General features: G+C 30.7%; 2 protein-coding genes across 2 annotated transcripts; both read left to right on the top strand.

The window, feature by feature from the left end:
* The first annotated feature begins 3,189 nt into the window (after positions 1-3,189).
* Positions 3,190-4,762, top strand: LOC130980651 (uncharacterized). The gene is made up of 3 exons (XM_057904310.1): positions 3,190-3,519; positions 4,467-4,558; positions 4,705-4,762. The coding sequence occupies exons 1-3, from the start codon at positions 3,190-3,192 to the stop codon at positions 4,760-4,762; spliced, it is 480 nt and encodes a 159-aa protein (XP_057760293.1).
* Positions 4,763-7,277: 2,515 nt separating this feature from the next.
* Positions 7,278-11,209, top strand: LOC130982354 (nucleobase-ascorbate transporter 7-like). Its single transcript, XM_057906328.1, has 14 exons — positions 7,278-7,521; positions 7,625-7,722; positions 7,792-7,968; positions 8,049-8,149; positions 8,400-8,475; positions 8,758-8,817; positions 8,962-9,146; positions 9,317-9,413; positions 9,611-9,697; positions 9,914-9,972; positions 10,082-10,173; positions 10,258-10,335; positions 10,433-10,593; positions 10,685-11,209. The coding sequence occupies exons 1-14, from the start codon at positions 7,401-7,403 to the stop codon at positions 10,901-10,903; spliced, it is 1,611 nt and encodes a 536-aa protein (XP_057762311.1). The 5' UTR covers positions 7,278-7,400; the 3' UTR covers positions 10,904-11,209.
* The last annotated feature ends 7,017 nt before the right edge of the window (positions 11,210-18,226 follow it).

Raw genomic sequence — 18,226 nt, forward strand, 5'->3', positions numbered from 1 at the left:
AAATTACTTGGAAGAGGATGAATTTACATTCATTCAACTAAAAGAAACAAAGAAATAAGGAAAAAAAGAATAAAAAAATGCAGCATTAAAGGAAATACTTTTGTTTATTTGCAGTAAATTTCGGTATAAAATTAAGATATTTATGTGTATTATTTAAGAATTTTCGATATTTTTGTACTAATAAGTTCTGTATAATTCAAAACTCTTCCTCTTCCTCCTTCTCATCTTCTGCTTCTTCTTCTTCTTCATCTTCTTATTTCATTTTCTCATAATTCTTTTTGAATTCAACTTCGAAACTTCCTTTATTTTTCACGACAATTTTGAGAGCTCTTTTAGAGATTTTGATCCTTGTTTAAATTTTGAGTGTTGTGATTTTGATTGAGGAAGAAGAACTGTTTGTCATAATAGTTTTTGAGCTATTCAAGAGTTGGAAAAGTGCGTGTTTACACGCAATCTAAATTGAGGGTTATTTTTGTTGGATTTGGGTAAATTTGTATGAACTTATATACCAAAAAAACTTATATGTGTAGCAGGCCTGTTTGACAAGCCGAAAAAAATATATGTTACATTATTAAACAATGACATTTATGGGTTTTAATAATCTTTTTAATGAGTAAAAAATAATACCATAAATTGTAAATAATGTTTGTAAATATGGAAATTGATTTTCTTATACATAACTATGTAATGATTTTTAATCATACCTTATTTAATTACTTCAAGTTTATTTATTTTATACTTTTTAAATGTTAGAACATCTCTAATAGAGTATTTTTAGAGTCACTTTTGATATTTTAAAGAAACAAATTAATTTAAAATTAAAATCTATATTGAAATTGATTGATGAAATGAAATCGGTATCCCCTTAGAGATACAGTATTACCTTGATGGAGAATCAATAAAATATTTTCACTTATATAATTATGTTGACGAAATAATTAAAAATAATATAAAATTCTATGTGAATTAAGTTTAAATCTTGGAAGGGCAAATTTTACTTTTAATTTTAACTCATTATTTATCATATATGGTCCCACAAATATTTTTGTGTCATCTTGTAGAATCCAAAATAAAATTGAAATTAGTGTAGCATTGGAGATGTTCTTAAATACCTGATTAATGTTTTGTTTTTGAATAATTTATTATTTTTAATTTTTAGATTGTTGATATCAAATTAACAATTATAGAATTATAAATTCAAAAATTAACTTCATAAAAATAATTAAAAAAATGGATAATGCCTATTGAACCGCTAATAGTTATAAGGTTTAATTATTCTGTTGATCCCTATAATTTTATTAAATTTTTAATTAGGTCTCTATACTTTTTTTTAATTGGATTTCTACACTACTTTTAATTTTATAATTAGGTCTTTTTAATTTTATAGTTTTTGGAATGTGAAGGGTATTGGGGGTGTTGGAAAAGTGGACATGGTTAAAAATTTTAAGAGAAAAAATAATGTGAATATATTAGGCTTGATAGAGAAAAAGAAGAATAAAGTTACTAAGTTTGACGTAGTGCAAATTTGGGAAAATGATGCGATGGATTAGGAATATGTGGATTCCAAAAGGGCTTCTAGAGGTCTATTGTTAATGTGGGACAAAATGATTTTTAAGTTGAGTAACTGTTATAAAGGGGAGAGGTGGCTGTGTGGGGAAGGGGTGTTGATGAGCAATAATTTTCATTGTGCATTTTGTTTGGTGTATGGTGTGCATGTCAGGGAGGAGAAGCTAACGGTGTGGGAGGAGTTGAGTTTTATTGCTGGAGTATGTCAGGTCCCAATTTGTTATATGGGTGATTTTAATGAAAAGGAGCTAATACTTTAATAGTATCAGCGGAAGATTTTAGAGACTGGATACGGGATATGTAGTTAATGGATTTAGAACTGAATGATCACAAATTTACATGGTTCAGAAGCCAATCTTGTAGTCGCATTGATAGAGTCTTCGTTAGCCTGGAATGGCTTGAATAGTTTCCTGAGATGCGGCTTAATAAAGGTGGGCCAAGAGGTTTATCTGATCATTGTCCTTTGATAATGGAGGACAGCAGATTAAGAGGGGGACCGAGGCTATTTCGAAGTTTGGCTTTTTGGTTCACACATGACGGGTTTCTCAGAATGGTGAAGGAGGAATGGAGGGGTCTAGGAGAGGTTCAATTTACTAAAAAGCTAAAGGCTTTGACGAACCTTTGAGTAGATGGCACAAGGAGAAGTTTGGTGATATTGATTTGAAGGTACAGCAGTTGGAGGATAAAATCAAGAAGTTGGATGATTTGACTAGTGATGGAGTTTATGATGGGACTATGGAGGCAAGAAGGAGAGCTCTAGTTAGCTTCTGTAAGTGTTGGTATATTAGGAAGGAAATCATTGGAAGTAGATGTCAAGGTCCCGACATGCTAAATACATGGATAAGAACACTAGATATTTTCATAATTTAGCCTCAGCAAGAAGAAGAAGTAATCGGATTGATGCGTTGGTGATAAGTGGCAGATTGGTGAGGAATCAAGTTAGGATTAAGAGTGCAATAAGAGACTTTTACAAGAACTTGTATCGTCAGGAAGCGTCACCTTTGGTAGGTATTCGGGATGGCCTAGTTAACAGGATACAGGAAGAGGAGGCTACAGACTTGTAGAGGATGCCTTCAGCTGACGAAATAAAGGAAGCAGTTTGGGATTGCGAGTCATCTAAGACCCCTTGGCTGTGATGGCTATAATATGAACTTCATAAAGAAGTGTTGGGGAGAAATTGGTCCTGAGTTTATTGCAACTGTCATGGATTTCTTTCAGTCAGCTGAGCTACCAAGAGATTCTAATATTACATGGGTGGTTCTGGCTTCGAAGTTTGTGGGAGCAAGGGAGATTAAAGATCTTCGGAAGATTAGCATGGTAGGGTGTGTGTATAAGGTCATTTCAAAGGTGTTGGTGCAGAGAACAAGAAGGGTAATGCCAGATTTAGTAGGGGAGACTCAGAGTGCGTTTGTGCAGGGGAGGAAGATTCATGATGGGGCTTTGATTGCGTGTAAAACTATGCAATGGTTGAAGTAAAGAAAGAAGAAATCGGCAATAATCAAACTGGACTTTCAAAAAGCTTACGATAGAGTCAAGTGGAAGTTTGTGGATATTGCACTTCAGAAAATGGGCTTTGGGCAAAGATGGCAAGGGTGGATCAAGGAATGTGTGTGCACGATGTCTATGTCGCTTTTGATAAATGGCTCACCTTCTAAATCTTTTAAGATGGAACGAGACTTACGACAAAGGGATCCTCTTTCTTTGTTTCTTTTTGTTCTTGTTGTTGTTGAGGTCCTTCATAGGATGGTAGGAGAGGTTGTAAGACATGGAAGGATCTCTCCTTTGTTGGTTGGAAAAGACAATATTGAGTTGTCTCACTTGCAATTTGCGGACAACACAATACTTTTTTGCTCCCCGGAGGAGGAGACTATTTGCAATTATAAGCGGCTTCTACAGTGTTTTGAGATGATGTCTGGTTTGAGTATTAACTTTGATAAATCTAGCTTGATTCCGGTTAATTGCGAGCGAGAGTGGTCACAAAGGATGTGTAGCTTGTTGGGGTGTAAGGAAGCAATATTGCCAGTCAAATATCTTAGAAATTTTTTGGGAGAGAATCTGAAATTGGTCAAGACATGAAAACCTATTATAGACAAAGTAGAAGAGAAACTCAATCTGTGGAAAGCCAAAACGATTAATAAAGCTGGTAAGCTGGTACTCATCAAATCTATGCTTAATAGTCTGCCGGTTTACTACCTTAGCTTATATAAGATGCCCAGAGCAGTAGTAGATAAGTTAATATCTTTGCAGAGGAGGTTCTTGTGGAGTAATAAGGACGGAAGGAATGGGGTACCTTTGGTGAGGTGGGATATTGTGCAAGCTCCAAAATGCTTCGAGGGTTTGGGCGTGGGCGATGCAGTGCTTCGGATTACAGCATTATTGTTCAAGTGGTGGTGGCAGTTTTCAAAGGAGGATTGCCCATTATGAAAGAAAATTGTGTGCCCCTGCAATGACTTGAATCCAAATGTCCTTCTTTTTTGTCAGCCGGTTCCTAAAACAAAGGGTTCGTGGAGGGACATTTGTCAGTTGCAAATAAGAGAACAGCAAGCGAGAGAGAAGATGGTCAGAGGGTTATCATTAGGCTAGGAGATGGTAGAAGAATTCATTTCTAGGAAGATAATTGGCTACCATGTGGTGTGTTGCAGGATGTATTTCCAAGACTTTTCTCGGTTTCAAACCAAGTCGGATTTGTAATAGAGGATTGTGGGTTCCGGGATGGGCTGGAGTGGATATGAAACTTTCATTGGAGAATGGTACTATTCCAATGGGAGTTAGAATTAGTTAACCAACTTCATGGAGTTCTACAATCTATTAGGTTAACAAGTGAGAGGGAGGACAAAATAGTATGAAAATTTGATAGATCAGGAGTTTATTCTACTAACTCGTTTGTGCAAGTTTTGCAGGCTAAGACTCTCCTGGAGGACATTACGAGTTATAGTTTCACTAGATCTATATGGAGAAGACTAGTACCATCAAGAGTTGAGCTATTCACCTGGTGTGTGTTAGTTAGTAAGGTCAATACTAAGGAAAGATTGATTAGATTGGGCATTATTGATCACAGGGATATGCTTTGTGTTTTATGTAAAAAAAAAACCTGAGAATGATTTCTACTTATTCATTGGCTGTGAGTTCACATGGCAGGTGTGGTGTGCTTGGTTATATGCCTATAATAAACTTTGGTTATTCCAAGAACCATTAAGCAACACTTTGAGAGTTGGATATAAGCTCCTGTAAGAAAAGACAAACGTAACAGGTGGCTGATTGGTTTTTTTGCTATCATTTGGAATACATGGTTGGAAAGGAATGCCAGGATTTTCAAGAATCAAGAAACAGGCGTTGCGAAAGTTATTACCAAGTCGATTAGGAGCTACAAAGAGTGGGTTGACTTTGTTCCGTCTAGTTGTTGATGGCAATGCCGGAGATAATTACGAATTCTTTTTTAGTGTTTGTATTATAATTCTGGACTTTCTAAATGTTCCACCTTACTGTGTTGAGCTTTTTGTTTCAAAAAAATATAATTAGGTCATTTTCATATCAAAAAGATTAAAATTAACATAATATTTCTTTAAAAATATATGCGGTCAAAGATCTAGTTAGATTTTTAATTTTGAATATTTTTAATTTGTGAAAAAAATACTCAGTTAACTCTAACATTTTTTACAATAAAAAAGACCTAATTATAAAATTAAAAGTAGCGTAAGAACCTAACTAAACAAAAAAAAAATATAAAAACTTAATTAAAAATTTGATAAAATTATAGGAACCAATAGAGTAATTAAACCTAATTATAATTATTCTTCTTTTATGTAGGGGTGTCCGGGGATCGGATCAGATCGGATATAGCCGAATTCGATCCGATCCGCACAATTTTCATCGGATATGATATCCGCGCTTTTTAGTGTCAGATCCGATCCGCAAATGCGCGGATCGGATATATCCGCATAATTAAACCTTCTCTTTTTAATCATATTTCTATGTAAAAAAGTTCAATAAAAATATTTCTTTTATAGTTTTAAACTTATTTATTCCTAAAATATTTTTAATCAAACTCTTTCTAAATAACAAAAATAAAATAATACAATATATGAATAATAATTACTAACTAAAACATACAAACAAGTAAATATAATACCAAACATATATATTTATTTATTTTTAATTATTATTGTGCGGATCTGCGGATCCACGGATGTAGAACAGATATCCTCGATCCAATTCGCAAAGGGTGCAGATCGAATCCTATCCGATCAATTTGCAGATCGGATTATATTCGCAATTTTTGGATCGGATACGGATATTTAGCGCGAATCTACGGATGCGATCCGATCCATGGACACCCTACTTTTATGGCGTGTTTCACTTTGGTGTTTCCTTCTTTATTTCTTTTTTTTTTTTTTAATAAAGTTTGACATTGTTTATAAATTTCGGGAGCAAATTTAATCCTATTTTTTAAAGTATTAACTTTGTAAAATAAAAAGCATTTCAAGTTCCTTTCAATAAACAAAATAAAGTTTCTTTTAATGCGTTAACATTAATTACGAGAAGGAGGTTTTTCTTCTTACAAGTACCCCTTATTAACTGAAAATAGATTAATGGATATTTTAATGGAATTACTTACTTACCCAATTGCAATTCTCTCTAAAAATAGAATTCGACTTCTATTTGAGACACTATAATATAAATCTACCACCACATCTCTACTTAATATGCATGGAAAATTAATCTGAATAAAAATTCTCTCCATTGGACGCAATGTGCTATGATGAGTTTGATATAGCTGTTACTCCCACTGGAGAAGGGATTTTTATTTGTTGATTTATTTTTATTTATCTATTTTCTTTTTACTTTCAATTTTGCTTGCACATGAAACGTCCAAAAAGCAAAACCGTCTGTCTGAACAGAAAACGCGAGGCGCGCACTCACCCAACACAACAACGTACCGAACGACGAACGTAGTAGAGAGGCACTCTTGCTTGCGTGACCGTTTCCATCAGGTCGTACAAAACTTGCAACTTAGGATAATGCCATGCTTTTACAACCTCGCTGCACCTTCCAATTAACTTCCAAACTCTTCCTCCAAGGTTAAATTTTGTGTGTCCTCAACCAAAAAGAAAAGGTTTACATTTGTGTGACCTTTTTTTCTTTATCATTAGTTACTACTTACTAGAAGCTATAGTATTAGAAGCAAATGGAATTAAAAATGGTGGCAGTGGTAAAGCCTTAAGAGAAGTATATCGTGAGCTTGTGATTATATTAATTTGGATTTCGGGACAAATAATAATTATCATTTAGAGTAAATATTATTGATTTCTCTTTTCGTTTTCAGTATTTTTATTTTTACAATTTTGTGAAAGAAAAATATTCACAAATACAATAAAAAGTCTAAAAATGAAATACAAAACAATCAATCCCTTTTCTAGCATTTTCATAAATTTATTTTCATTTTATAACATCAACAAGTCTAATTTTACTATACACCATAAAAAATAATTCTTCCGTCATATTAATTTATCGCTACAAAATAATAAAAACAAAGAGAAAATATATTAAAATAAATAAAAATATAAATAATTGTCAAAAATGTGGAATAAAATATTTATAATTGTATTATATAAACAAAAATATTATTTGCTAATTAATGTATAGCTGTCACGCCGGAAATTGGGACATATAAACTTTCCATTATGAAACGTTGTTACTTGTTAGCATTTAGCAATTCTCGGCTAAATAAATAACTGAGAAAGGGTGAAAGGTGTGTGTGTCACACCCCTTCAGCTTCCTTAATTAAAATTTAGTTTTGTTTATTGGCATTTGAGTTGATCAAGCTAAGAAGAAGAATGGCAGAAGAAGGGGCTGCAGCTGCACCACCACCACCAAAACAACAACAGCCGCAGCCACCTCCCGTCAAAGATCAACTCCCCAATGTTTCTTACTGCTGCAATAGTCCTCCACCATGGCGTCGGTTCACTGCCTTATATTTTCATAGATGATGATGATGATGCTTATTCATTTATTTCTCAATATGCATTGACTGAGTCTAGAATTTTCTTTGTTAATGAAGCGGAGGCTATACTACTTGGTTTCCAACATTACGTGGTGATGCTCGGCACAACTGTTTTAATACCTGCCTCTCTAGTTCCTCAAATGGGAGGAGGAAATGTAAGTCATCGGTCATTTGATTCTCAATTTCGTTGTCATGTTCAAAATAATCAGTTGTGCTTTCTACAGGAAGAGAAAGCAAGAGTGATTCAGACTCTCTTGTTTGTGGCTGGCATAAACACTTATATCCAAACTCTATTCGGGACTCGTCTCCCTGCAGTTATAGGTGGATCCTATACCTTTGTGCCAACCACCATTTCAATCGTTCTGGCTACTCGCTACGACGCCATTGCCGATCCTAAGGAGGTTGCTTCATCACAGACATGCTTAATTGTTCTTCATTTCCTTTGTTATATTACAATGTCAGAATCTTTGTTGCTATGCAGAAATTCGAGAGGATAATGCGCGGAACGCAGGGCGCTCTTATTGTTGCTTCTACTCTCCAAATTATTGTTGGCTTCAGTGGAGTTTGGCGCAACGTAGTGAGGTTGGTTGGATTTTATCCAGGAATACTTTTAGTTTCATATGTTATGTGATTTTTTCAAATATACTTGTTTAGTACAGGGCCTGGTTCTTAATACTATTCTCCATTTAATTTGTTAACAACAATTTTACCCTTATTTGCATTTACACTTATAACTATGGCCTATGGCTTTATCCTTTCTGACAGTTGTTCACTCATTTTCCAGCCTCTTAAAATAACTTTGGTAACAATTTCTATGTATATATTGTTTTAGGTTTCTAAGCCCTCTCTCAGCTGTTCCTTTGGTTGCTCTCTCAGGCTTTGGACTTTATGAGTTGGGTTTCCCTGAGGTAATGCATATTTGCTACTATCAAGTATCACCCATAGTTACACGAATTCACTAATTAGGTAGTGTATGGCGTACCAATTCACGAGTACCGCATACTAACGTATCTGCGTACCCAAACGTCATATGTAAAATTTTCACATATAAAATATTTCACATTTTTCTTATCGCATACCGAGTATTCGTTCTAGTCCCAAAACATATTACCTTTTATGTAACTATGCTATCAACACATGATCATAATTGGTGTGATTCACACTGTTCATTTTTGCTGCTAAATTTCTAGGTTACAAAATGTGTGGAGATTGGACTGCCAGCAATTCTCTTCCTACTAATATTTTCACAGGTGATTCTGAATGTACTGATGCTAATTTCATTTTTTGCCCAATTGCTAGAGCCATTTATTGCTTCCCCTTTCCTTTCTTTGCTTCCTCTTCAAGTTAAATTTTAAACATGATATTTTTTAGTAAAATTCATCATGTCTTTGCAGTACATTCCGCATGTGATAAAAGGAGAAAGGTGTATTGTTGATCGCTTCGCAGTTGTATTCACGGTTGCAGTTGTGTGGGTTTATGCTCTTATTCTAACTGTCAGTGGAGCTTACAGAAAGGTAGCACTCACAACAAAAAATTCTTGCAGAACTGATCATGCTGGAATTATAAGTGGTGCTCCTTGGTAAGAATCTTGTAGTTCTGCTAATTACAAAAATTTGGAGTATGCTGATTATCTTGTTGAACCTTAGCTTGTTCTGCCAATTGGATATCCTTAAATGAAAAAAAAAAAAAGTGAGATTGAATTTAGTTAACACCTTTACTGGTGTTGCTTACGAAATATGTCTCAATCAGGATTAGAGTCCCATATCCTTTTCAATGGGGAGCTCCTACATTTAATGCTGGAGAAGCTTTTGCTATGATGGCTGCTTCACTTGTTGCCCTAGTAGAGGTTTGTTTCTTGTTTTGCTTGTGTTATAGCATATTGTCCTGCATCTAATTTTGTCTAGAATCTGTTTCGTCTGGTACATTAATAAGCAGAACACTCCACCAGTCTACCTGTTCTCAATTCTTATTGTAATTAACAAATGAAAGGCTATATAGCCTTTAGTAATGGCTGCTTCTCACATAAGTTTCATTGTTCAACAGTCAACAGGTGCTCTCATTGCTGTTTCAAGGTATGCAAGTGCAACTCCTATCCCGCCGGCAGTTCTTAGCCGCGGTGTTGGCTGGCAGGTAAGCATAAATCATGAATTGAATGTATCATTTTACCCATCTAATTTTTGTACCTATCTTTAATATGAAGTTACCAATTATAAATTGTTTCCAAACCGGCATTATCAATGTCAATTGTACACTGATGATGCATTGTTGGGTTTCTGCTTGTTCTTGATTTTTGTCACTTTCATCATTTGTTATGATCATCATTGATGGTTATTTTCTATGTACCAGGGAGTGGGAATTCTGTTATCTGGGATCTTTGGGACAGGGAATGGATCATCAGTTTCCATGTAAGATTTTAGTCCAAACTTCCATGAACTGGAGATACCATTTTCTTGATAGGGTTTGTAATGAAATGAATGATTGTAACTTGTAAGAATCATCTTTGTCATTTCACAGAGAGAACACTGGACTGTTAGCTTTGACTCGAGACGGTAGCCGAAGGGCTGTTCAGATATCATCTGGATACATGATCTTTTTCTCCATATTTGGTGAGTTCACAAATGCTAGAAAATTCTAAGGTAAACTTTCTCGTTGGTTAACATTTGTACTCTCTGAACTCCTAATATATGCAGGAAAATTTGGAGCTGTGTTTGCTTCAATCCCGGCACCAATATTTGCTTCCTTATATTGCCTTTTCTTTGCCTATGTTGGTATGAATGATCATCTTAAGAAGCTGGATTTTTCTTATCATAATCTATTCAATTATAATTTATTAACCTTTTTCTTTTTTTTTCCCCCACGAAACAGGTTCTGCTGGCCTCAGCTTCCTTCAGTTTTGTAATCTAAACAGTTTTAGAACCAAATTCATCTTGGGGTTCTCTATTTTCATGGGATTCTCCATACCACAATACTTCCATGAGTACACAGCATTTAAGCTCCATGGTCCTGTACACACTCATGCTAGATGGGTAACCCAACTTCACTCTTTCATTCTAGCTCTCTTTTTGTTATTGCTTGAAAGTGCATTCTCATCTTTTATTTTTCTCTTTATTTTTGCAGTTCAATGACATGATCAATGTGTCAATGTCATCAAAAGCATTTGTTGGTGGTTCATTGGCGCTGTTGTTAGATGCCACGTTGCGCAAGAAAGACGGCCAAACCCGCAAAGACAGTGGCATGCAGTGGTGGGACAGGTTCATTTCATTCCAGAAAGATGCAAGGAGTGCTGCGTTTTACTCTCTGCCCTTCAATCTGGACAAGTTTTTCCCTTCTATGTGATTTTTGGGCCATGTTCTTACAACTTGTTACAAGACATGAATATACACCCTCACATTTGCCTTCTAACTTGGATTCCATTGTCAGTTTCTTCATTTAACTACAAATCAGTCAGCAAAATGTATACATAATTCACTTGGCACCTTTCAAAAGCTAATAGCTAATTCTCTTAGGAAACTTTTGACATTGGACCGTGTTAGCTCAAGAAACTTTGATCTAATGGTAATAGAATGAAATCTCTATCCTTTTCACAATGCAGTGAATTAGAATAGTTAATTGACCAAAAATAATTTGACAATTGGAGAATGAATTAACCAAATTATCATTAGTTGTTAAATGCTAACAATTTTTAGGGATCAAATTTTTATGTATTTTTTGTTAGCGCATTGGAAAAATGGGATATTTTCTTTTTAAATTTTAGTGATTATGCTAAGTGTTGTCTTGCAATTTTTCTGTACATAGCCAAAAATATTTTTTAAAAAATAAAAAATCTAAAGATTGAAATTTGGTTTGGTTTTTCATGCACATTTCAAATAGTTATTTAAACATTTTTATAAAATTTTAGATCAAATACATAAACAATTTAGTCAATACAAAAAGTTGTGCCACTTATAAATAAAATATTTATATTATTTAGTTATTTTAGTCTCATTTTAAAATATTCTAAAAGTATTTTTGTTGTTAACAAATTTGGAGGATACTCTTATCAACAATTTAATAATTCAAAAATATTTTTTTATGATTTACTCTTTTCATTATCATCATCGTTAAATTCTCTTTTAACTTATCACTTTTTCTTTACCAACATTATTTACTTACTGCAAGAAAATTCAATGTAGTGATAATAGAATACAGGGAGTGAATTGTTGAGTTTAGAATTAATTTTAGTATGCTAATATAATGAGAAACATTTTATTGATTTAAAAGCGCAAAAGTAGTTTGATGAGTTTGTTAATGAAGACCCAAAATCATGTGACACAACATTTAGCCCATATCAAGGAAGCATCAACTAAATATTCCACCATGCACGATATCAAGGTTGCAGCCCAAATGAAAATGACATGCAAAATCAGAACTATGATGCCAATAGAGAAAATTCTGCATTGTTAAGGAAATCATTGTATGATCATCACAAGGATAAAGCAGAAAATTAAATTGGACACTTAGCAGCATCAAGATGGAGAAAGGACCGCATAAAGACACAAGGACAATGAAAATTGCAGCTGGTAGGTTGTAATTGGTGCATGTAAATTGTGGTAGAAATTAGATGTAAATTTTTATTGAACATAAAAATCGAACCAAGATACATGCTTATGTAATTCTCTCTTTTTTATTCTGTTTTTTTCTGATTTTAGAAATAAAATTCAAAAAATTTCCTGCTAAATTTACATCTACAAATTCTGAGAAAACAACTTCAATTTTAAAAACAATTTGATTCAACCAGTCTTTTCAAATTCTATTAAAACCATCATGAATAATGTCATTATTTAACTTGAGAACAAACAGCAAATGATAATTCTTTAAAATTAAAGAATCTTATGTTTGAAGGATGACTAGAAAAATTCTCAATGATTTTTCATATCATGATTAAGCTTGAATAACCTAACATGACATGTCAAATTGTAAATATATAGAATTTGTAAACTTCTGGCCATGATATTTTTAAGTCCACGAGATGTCGTATTTATTTTAGGAAAAGCAGCTAAACCAATAGAAATGGGTTTCATACTTTTTTTCGTGAATAAAAGACAACCTATTAAATCAGAATATTTTTAAAATACTTTTTATGATAGTGTTGTAATTAGAAGCGTAGAATGAATGTGGAATAAGTTTTTTTTATTAAGTCTTTATTCTTAACTTTCTAACCACAAAAATTTAGTTGAGAACTTATTTTAATAAGTTCATAATTATATTCGCAGACTATTTTAAAATTTTGTAGGCTTAAAATAAGAGTATAGTTTTTTTGTTATTTATCTTTTAAATTTATTCATAATTCTTGTGAATTTTTTATAGTTAAATATTTTATTTTTAATCTTTTTTATAGAAGTGACAAAACAGAAAAATAAGCGTCTTAATTTTATCTTTACTTGATAATTTTAGTTCTTTTTCTAAAATATTTTCAAATTTTTTGAATATCGAATAAATTTTAACATCAAACTCTCATCGTAAATTATTCTTGCTTATTGTACCAAGAGCGACGAATTTAACTTTTTATAAATTCGACATGATGGAACTAGTATAATAAAAAATGGAAGCAAATAATAATAATAATAATAATAATAATAATAATAATAATAATAATAATAATAATAATAATAAATGTATTAAAAGGAGATATAAAAGAAATAAGTTAGAGAGAGAAATTAAATTAGTCAATTTGCTTACAAAATTGGTAAGTTATATTTTTAGTTTTACGAGAATATAAATAATTTAAAGGAAAAGAAATTAATCAAGTTGTATATTCACGAATAGAAAAGTAAATAAAATTGATAGTATATACTTCAGGCGGTATTTAGCATAGTAGCTAAATCGCAACAAGTCTCCATAATTTACAAATCAATTAATACTAGGAATTAAGATGGTTTCAACCAAAAATCAGTTAAATATTTTTGAATGAATCTAAAATTTTTGTGTAAATGGTGTTTATGTTAGACATTAAGATATTTCTTTTCATGATAAATTGGATGATTTTAAATCTGTTTTCTGATTTATCATGTTTTGAGCATTTGGTGAGAGAAGGAGGATAAAGAGACGGAAGCTAATTGAATCAATTTTTGTGATTCAAGTTGCAATGACACTGAACGTATTTTCTTCTAATTTGAATGTAGTGAAACATTTAATAAACAATATTTTAAATCATAAATAAATAAAATTAATTATTATATTTATAATTAATCAAGTTGTTCCATTTTTGCCTAATTTAAAGTTGGTTCCATATATTTTTCCTTTACAAATTACCTCACGTGTTAAATCATGTTTTCCAAGTTATACTCTTCCTTGTTCTAAGCTAAATCGTAGCTATCTAACACAATTTAGTCGAAAATCCTAATTTATTACAATTCGTAATGACTTATATTTTAAAAAAATATATCAAAATAACATTGGTTTAACTATTTTATTGATTTTTATAGTCTACTAAATTTTTAATTAGATTTTTATATATATTTTTAATTAGGCCCTTATATTATATCAGATTTTGTAACTAAAACCTTATCATAATAAAAACGTTAGAATTAATGGAATATTCTTTTAAATTATACAGAATATTCAATCAAGTGTTAGGCATATTCATTTTGTTTAACGAAATATTCTGTTAATTTTAACATTTTTTTCATGGTAGGAACATTAATTACAAAATCTAATATAGTATAGGGACTTAATTGAAAATTTAATAAAATTATAAAAGACTGACAGAATAATTAAACCAATATCATTTAAGACATCTGGATAATATTAAAATCAGTTTATTTTATAGAAAATTAATTTCTACATACAAATCATTTAACCAAACAAATCCAACCAAGTCATTTACACTCGCGCGCACAATCTTCTTTGCGTCCCTGCTGCACGTCGTCTTCTTCTTCTTCATCACTCTTGATACTTCTTTTTCTTCTCCTCCTTCTTTTTCATTATTTTTCTGTTTCATTATCGTCGTCACCACCACCACCACCACCACCACCACCTCCTCCTCCTCCTCCTCCTCTTATTGAAAATTTTTTTCTTCTTTTCTTTTCCTCTTTTTCCTCCATCATCTTCATCATCATGATGATCATTATTATAGTCATCGTCGTCTTCTTCTTTTACGTATTGTCATTATCGTTATCATCGTTATTGTTATCGTTATTATAGAATTTTTGTCATATCGATGACGTTGCCTGATCCAAAATTGATTTAGATATGTTTTTGTTAATAATTCAGTCATTTTGTATGTTATTTTCAAACTGAGTTTATGTATCGCAATTATTAAGTAATTTTGGTGCATTTATGAGTTAATTGAGGTTTGTAGCAAAATTACAGTGTAAAAATCAAGAAATTTATGTGTTATTGATAAAAAGTTTAGGTGTATTTTTATTCTTATGAGTTCTGCATAATTCAAAACTCTTCCTCTTCTTCCTTCTCATCTTTTGTTGCTTCTTCTTCTTTTCAACATCATCATCATCATCTTTTTTTTCTTATTCATCTTTTTCTTATTGTTTTTCATTCTCAAGTTTCTTCTTGTTTTACTCTCTTAACAAGAATAAAAACAAAAAAATCAAACAAAAAATAAAAACAAACACTTAATGCTACAAAATTAAGTAGAAGATGATGAACTTACATTCATTCTACTAAAAGAAAGAAAAAAATAAAAAAAAGAAGAAAAAAATACAGCATTAAAGAAAATATTTTTGTGCATTTGTAGCAAAATTTTGGTATAAAAATTAAGAAATTTACGTGTTATTATTAAAAAATTTCGATGTATTTTTATTCTAATTTCAGAGTTAATTGAGGTGCATTCCAAAAATAAGTTTAGACCAAAAGTACACTTTATTTAGATCTAAAATGCACCGAAATTAAATCTAGAATGCATCAAAATTACTTAATGATAACCCTCAATGTACCGAAATTATTTAATGATAACCCTTTTTAAACCTTGTGTCACAATTAAAAAATTTTGATGTTATTTCTTGATCAATTATGCATAACTCAAAATTTCTCTTTCTCCTCCTTTTTCATCATTATTATCTTCTTTTTTGTTCATCTTCTTCTTATTTTACTCTTTTAATAAGACTAAAAAAGGAAAAAACCAAACAAAGAAGAAGATGAAACTGCAAAATTACTAGAAAGATGATGAACATGCATTCATTCAACTAAAAAAAAAAAGAAAAAAAGAAGAAGAAAAAATACAGCATTAAAAAAAATATTTTTATGTATTTGATTATTTGTAGCAAAATTTTGGTATAAAAACTAAAACATTTATGTGTTATTGTTAAAAAATTTTAGTGTATTTGTATTCTGATAAGTTCTCCATAATTCAAAACTCTTCCTCTTCCTCCTCATCTGGTCTTTTTCTTTTTCATTATCATCATCTTTTTCCTTCTTGTTTTACCTTCTTAAGTTTCTTCTTGTTTTACTATCTTAACAAGAATAAAAAAATTTAAAAAAATACATAATGTTACAAAATTACTTAGAAGAAGATAAACCTACATTTATTCAACTAAAATAAAGAAAGAAATAAGAAAAAAAGAAAAAAAACTGCATTAAAAAAATATTTTTGTGCATTTTTAGCAAAATTTCGGTGTAAAAAATAAGAAATTTATGTGTTATTGTTAAGAAATTTTGGTGTATTTTTATTCTAATAAATTTTGCATAATTCAACATTCTTACTCTTCCTCCTTCTCATCTTTTACTGTTTTTTTTTCTTTATCTTCTTATTTCATTTTTTTCATAATTTTTTTTTTTGAGGAAAAAATCAAACAAAGAAGAACAATATATAATGTTACAAAATCAATCAAAAGCGGAGGAGGAAAAAAATGCAGCAACAACTGCAACAATAAAAAGAATGACGAAAAGGATAAAATACGCAAAGAAGAAGAAAGAACGCAAAGAAAAAAGAGGAAAAACGTAAAAAAAAAGATAAAAAAAAAAGAAGAAAGAGAAGGAGAAGAAGAAACGCGGGATACAAACGTTAAAAGAGGAACGCAAAAAAAAATGAAAAAATACAAAAAAAACGACATAATTTTTCACACATATTATGTAAATGAATTTTATTAGATTAAAATTAATTTATTTAAACTTATTTATCAAAAAGACTAGTATATTTAACAGAACTATATTTTCTTGTGGATCAATTACTATATATGTAATTTTCTCGTGGATCAATTATAATTAGTTATAATTATTTGTTTAATAAATTAAGTTGAGTAAATTAGGAAATATTCTCAAGAATAAGCGAGTAAAGTATCGTTTTTGTCTCCAATGTTTGGGGTAAGTTTCAAAATTGTCCCTAACGTTTGAATCGTCCTATTTAAGTCCCTAACGTTTCAAAATTGACTCAATGTTGTCCCGCCGTTAGAAATCTGTTAACGTAATTGATGACGGGACAAAATTGAGACAATTTTAAAACGTTAAGGATTTAAATAGGACGAAAACGTTGGGGACAAAAACGATACATAGAAATAAAATTTAATTTTATCCTTCACTAATATCAATCTTTTATGGTACATAGTTATTCAATTATTTTTTAATCACATTTAAGTAAATTACACTTAATTACATTACTTTGATTCTAAATAAATTAATTTTTTTTATAATTTTACTTTTAAAGACTTTTACTCATCATGAAATGTTTATAAAATTACTAGAATCACATTATTTTATTGTATATGTATCATTTTTTTTCCCACAAGTTTATGTATTAGTCATTTTACAAACATTTTATGATGAGTAAAAGTTTTTAAGAGTAAAATTATAAAAAAATAAATTTATTTAGAATAAAATTAATTTGATCAAATATAATTTACTTAGATGTATTTAAAAAATAATTGAATAACTATGTACCGTAAAAAATTGATATTATTGAAAGATAAAATTAAAATTTATTTATATGTATCATTTTTGTCTCAACGTGTTCGTCCTATTTAAGTCCCCAATGTTTCAAAATCGTCTCAATTTTGTCCTACCATCAATTCTTTTAATAGATTTCTAACGGCAGGACAACATTGAGTCAATTTTGAAACGTTAGGGACCTAAATACAACAATTCAAACGTTAAGGACAACTTTAATTAAGACTTACCCCAAACGTTGGGGACAAAAACGATACTTTACTCAATTAGAAAATATTCTCAAGAATAAGCTACGTTAGCTTTATTATTATCAGCTTTAATTTGTTATTAACAAAAATCTAATTGTAACAAAAGTTTTTCCTCTCATCAAACTTCAATTTAAAATTTTAAGTTCAAACAAAAAAAAAATTAGTTAGTAAGAAACTAAAAGTCTTAAATTTTAAAATTTGAGTAAAAATAATCAAATCGTCATTCTAATTTTTTTTCTTTTAAGAATTAAATATTTTATCCATACATACTAATAAAAGTGTATAAATCGAGGTAGATCAACAAATAAAAACACATTTCTTTTAATTCTATTCTTTTATCTCATTCTTTCAAAAAAAATTTCATGTGCAAACACGAAGAAAAGTGAATACTATAAATTGATTAAGAGGCTTTAAAAAGTAAGAATCCTATGTTCTTTGTTTTTTAAAGTGCTTGACATACATTTGTTATAATTCTCGTTATTATTACTACAAATTATTATTTTTATCATCCTTATTACTATTATCACGTTATTAT

This window comes from Arachis stenosperma, chromosome 5, assembly GCF_014773155.1.
Source record: "Arachis stenosperma cultivar V10309 chromosome 5, arast.V10309.gnm1.PFL2, whole genome shotgun sequence".
In the NCBI taxonomy this organism is placed as follows: Eukaryota; Viridiplantae; Streptophyta; class Magnoliopsida; order Fabales; family Fabaceae; genus Arachis; species Arachis stenosperma.

Bases quoted from the DNA above. Each gene is read 5' to 3' on its own strand.
- LOC130980651 (XM_057904310.1), top strand. From the start codon at position 3,190: ATGTCGCTTTTGATAAATGGCTCACCTTCTAAATCTTTTAAGATGGAA. The intron at 3,520-4,466 runs GTTAATTGCGAG...CAAGTTTTGCAG, and splicing joins ATAAATCTAGCTTGATTCCG to GCTAAGACTCTCCTGGAGGA. The intron at 4,559-4,704 runs GTGTGTGTTAGT...TTCACATGGCAG, and splicing joins AGAGTTGAGCTATTCACCTG to GTGTGGTGTGCTTGGTTATA.
- LOC130982354 (XM_057906328.1), top strand. From the start codon at position 7,401: ATGGCAGAAGAAGGGGCTGCAGCTGCACCACCACCACCAAAACAACAA. The intron at 8,150-8,399 runs GTTGGTTGGATT...ATATTGTTTTAG, and splicing joins GTTTGGCGCAACGTAGTGAG to GTTTCTAAGCCCTCTCTCAG. The intron at 10,594-10,684 runs GTAACCCAACTT...TTATTTTTGCAG, and splicing joins TACACACTCATGCTAGATGG to TTCAATGACATGATCAATGT.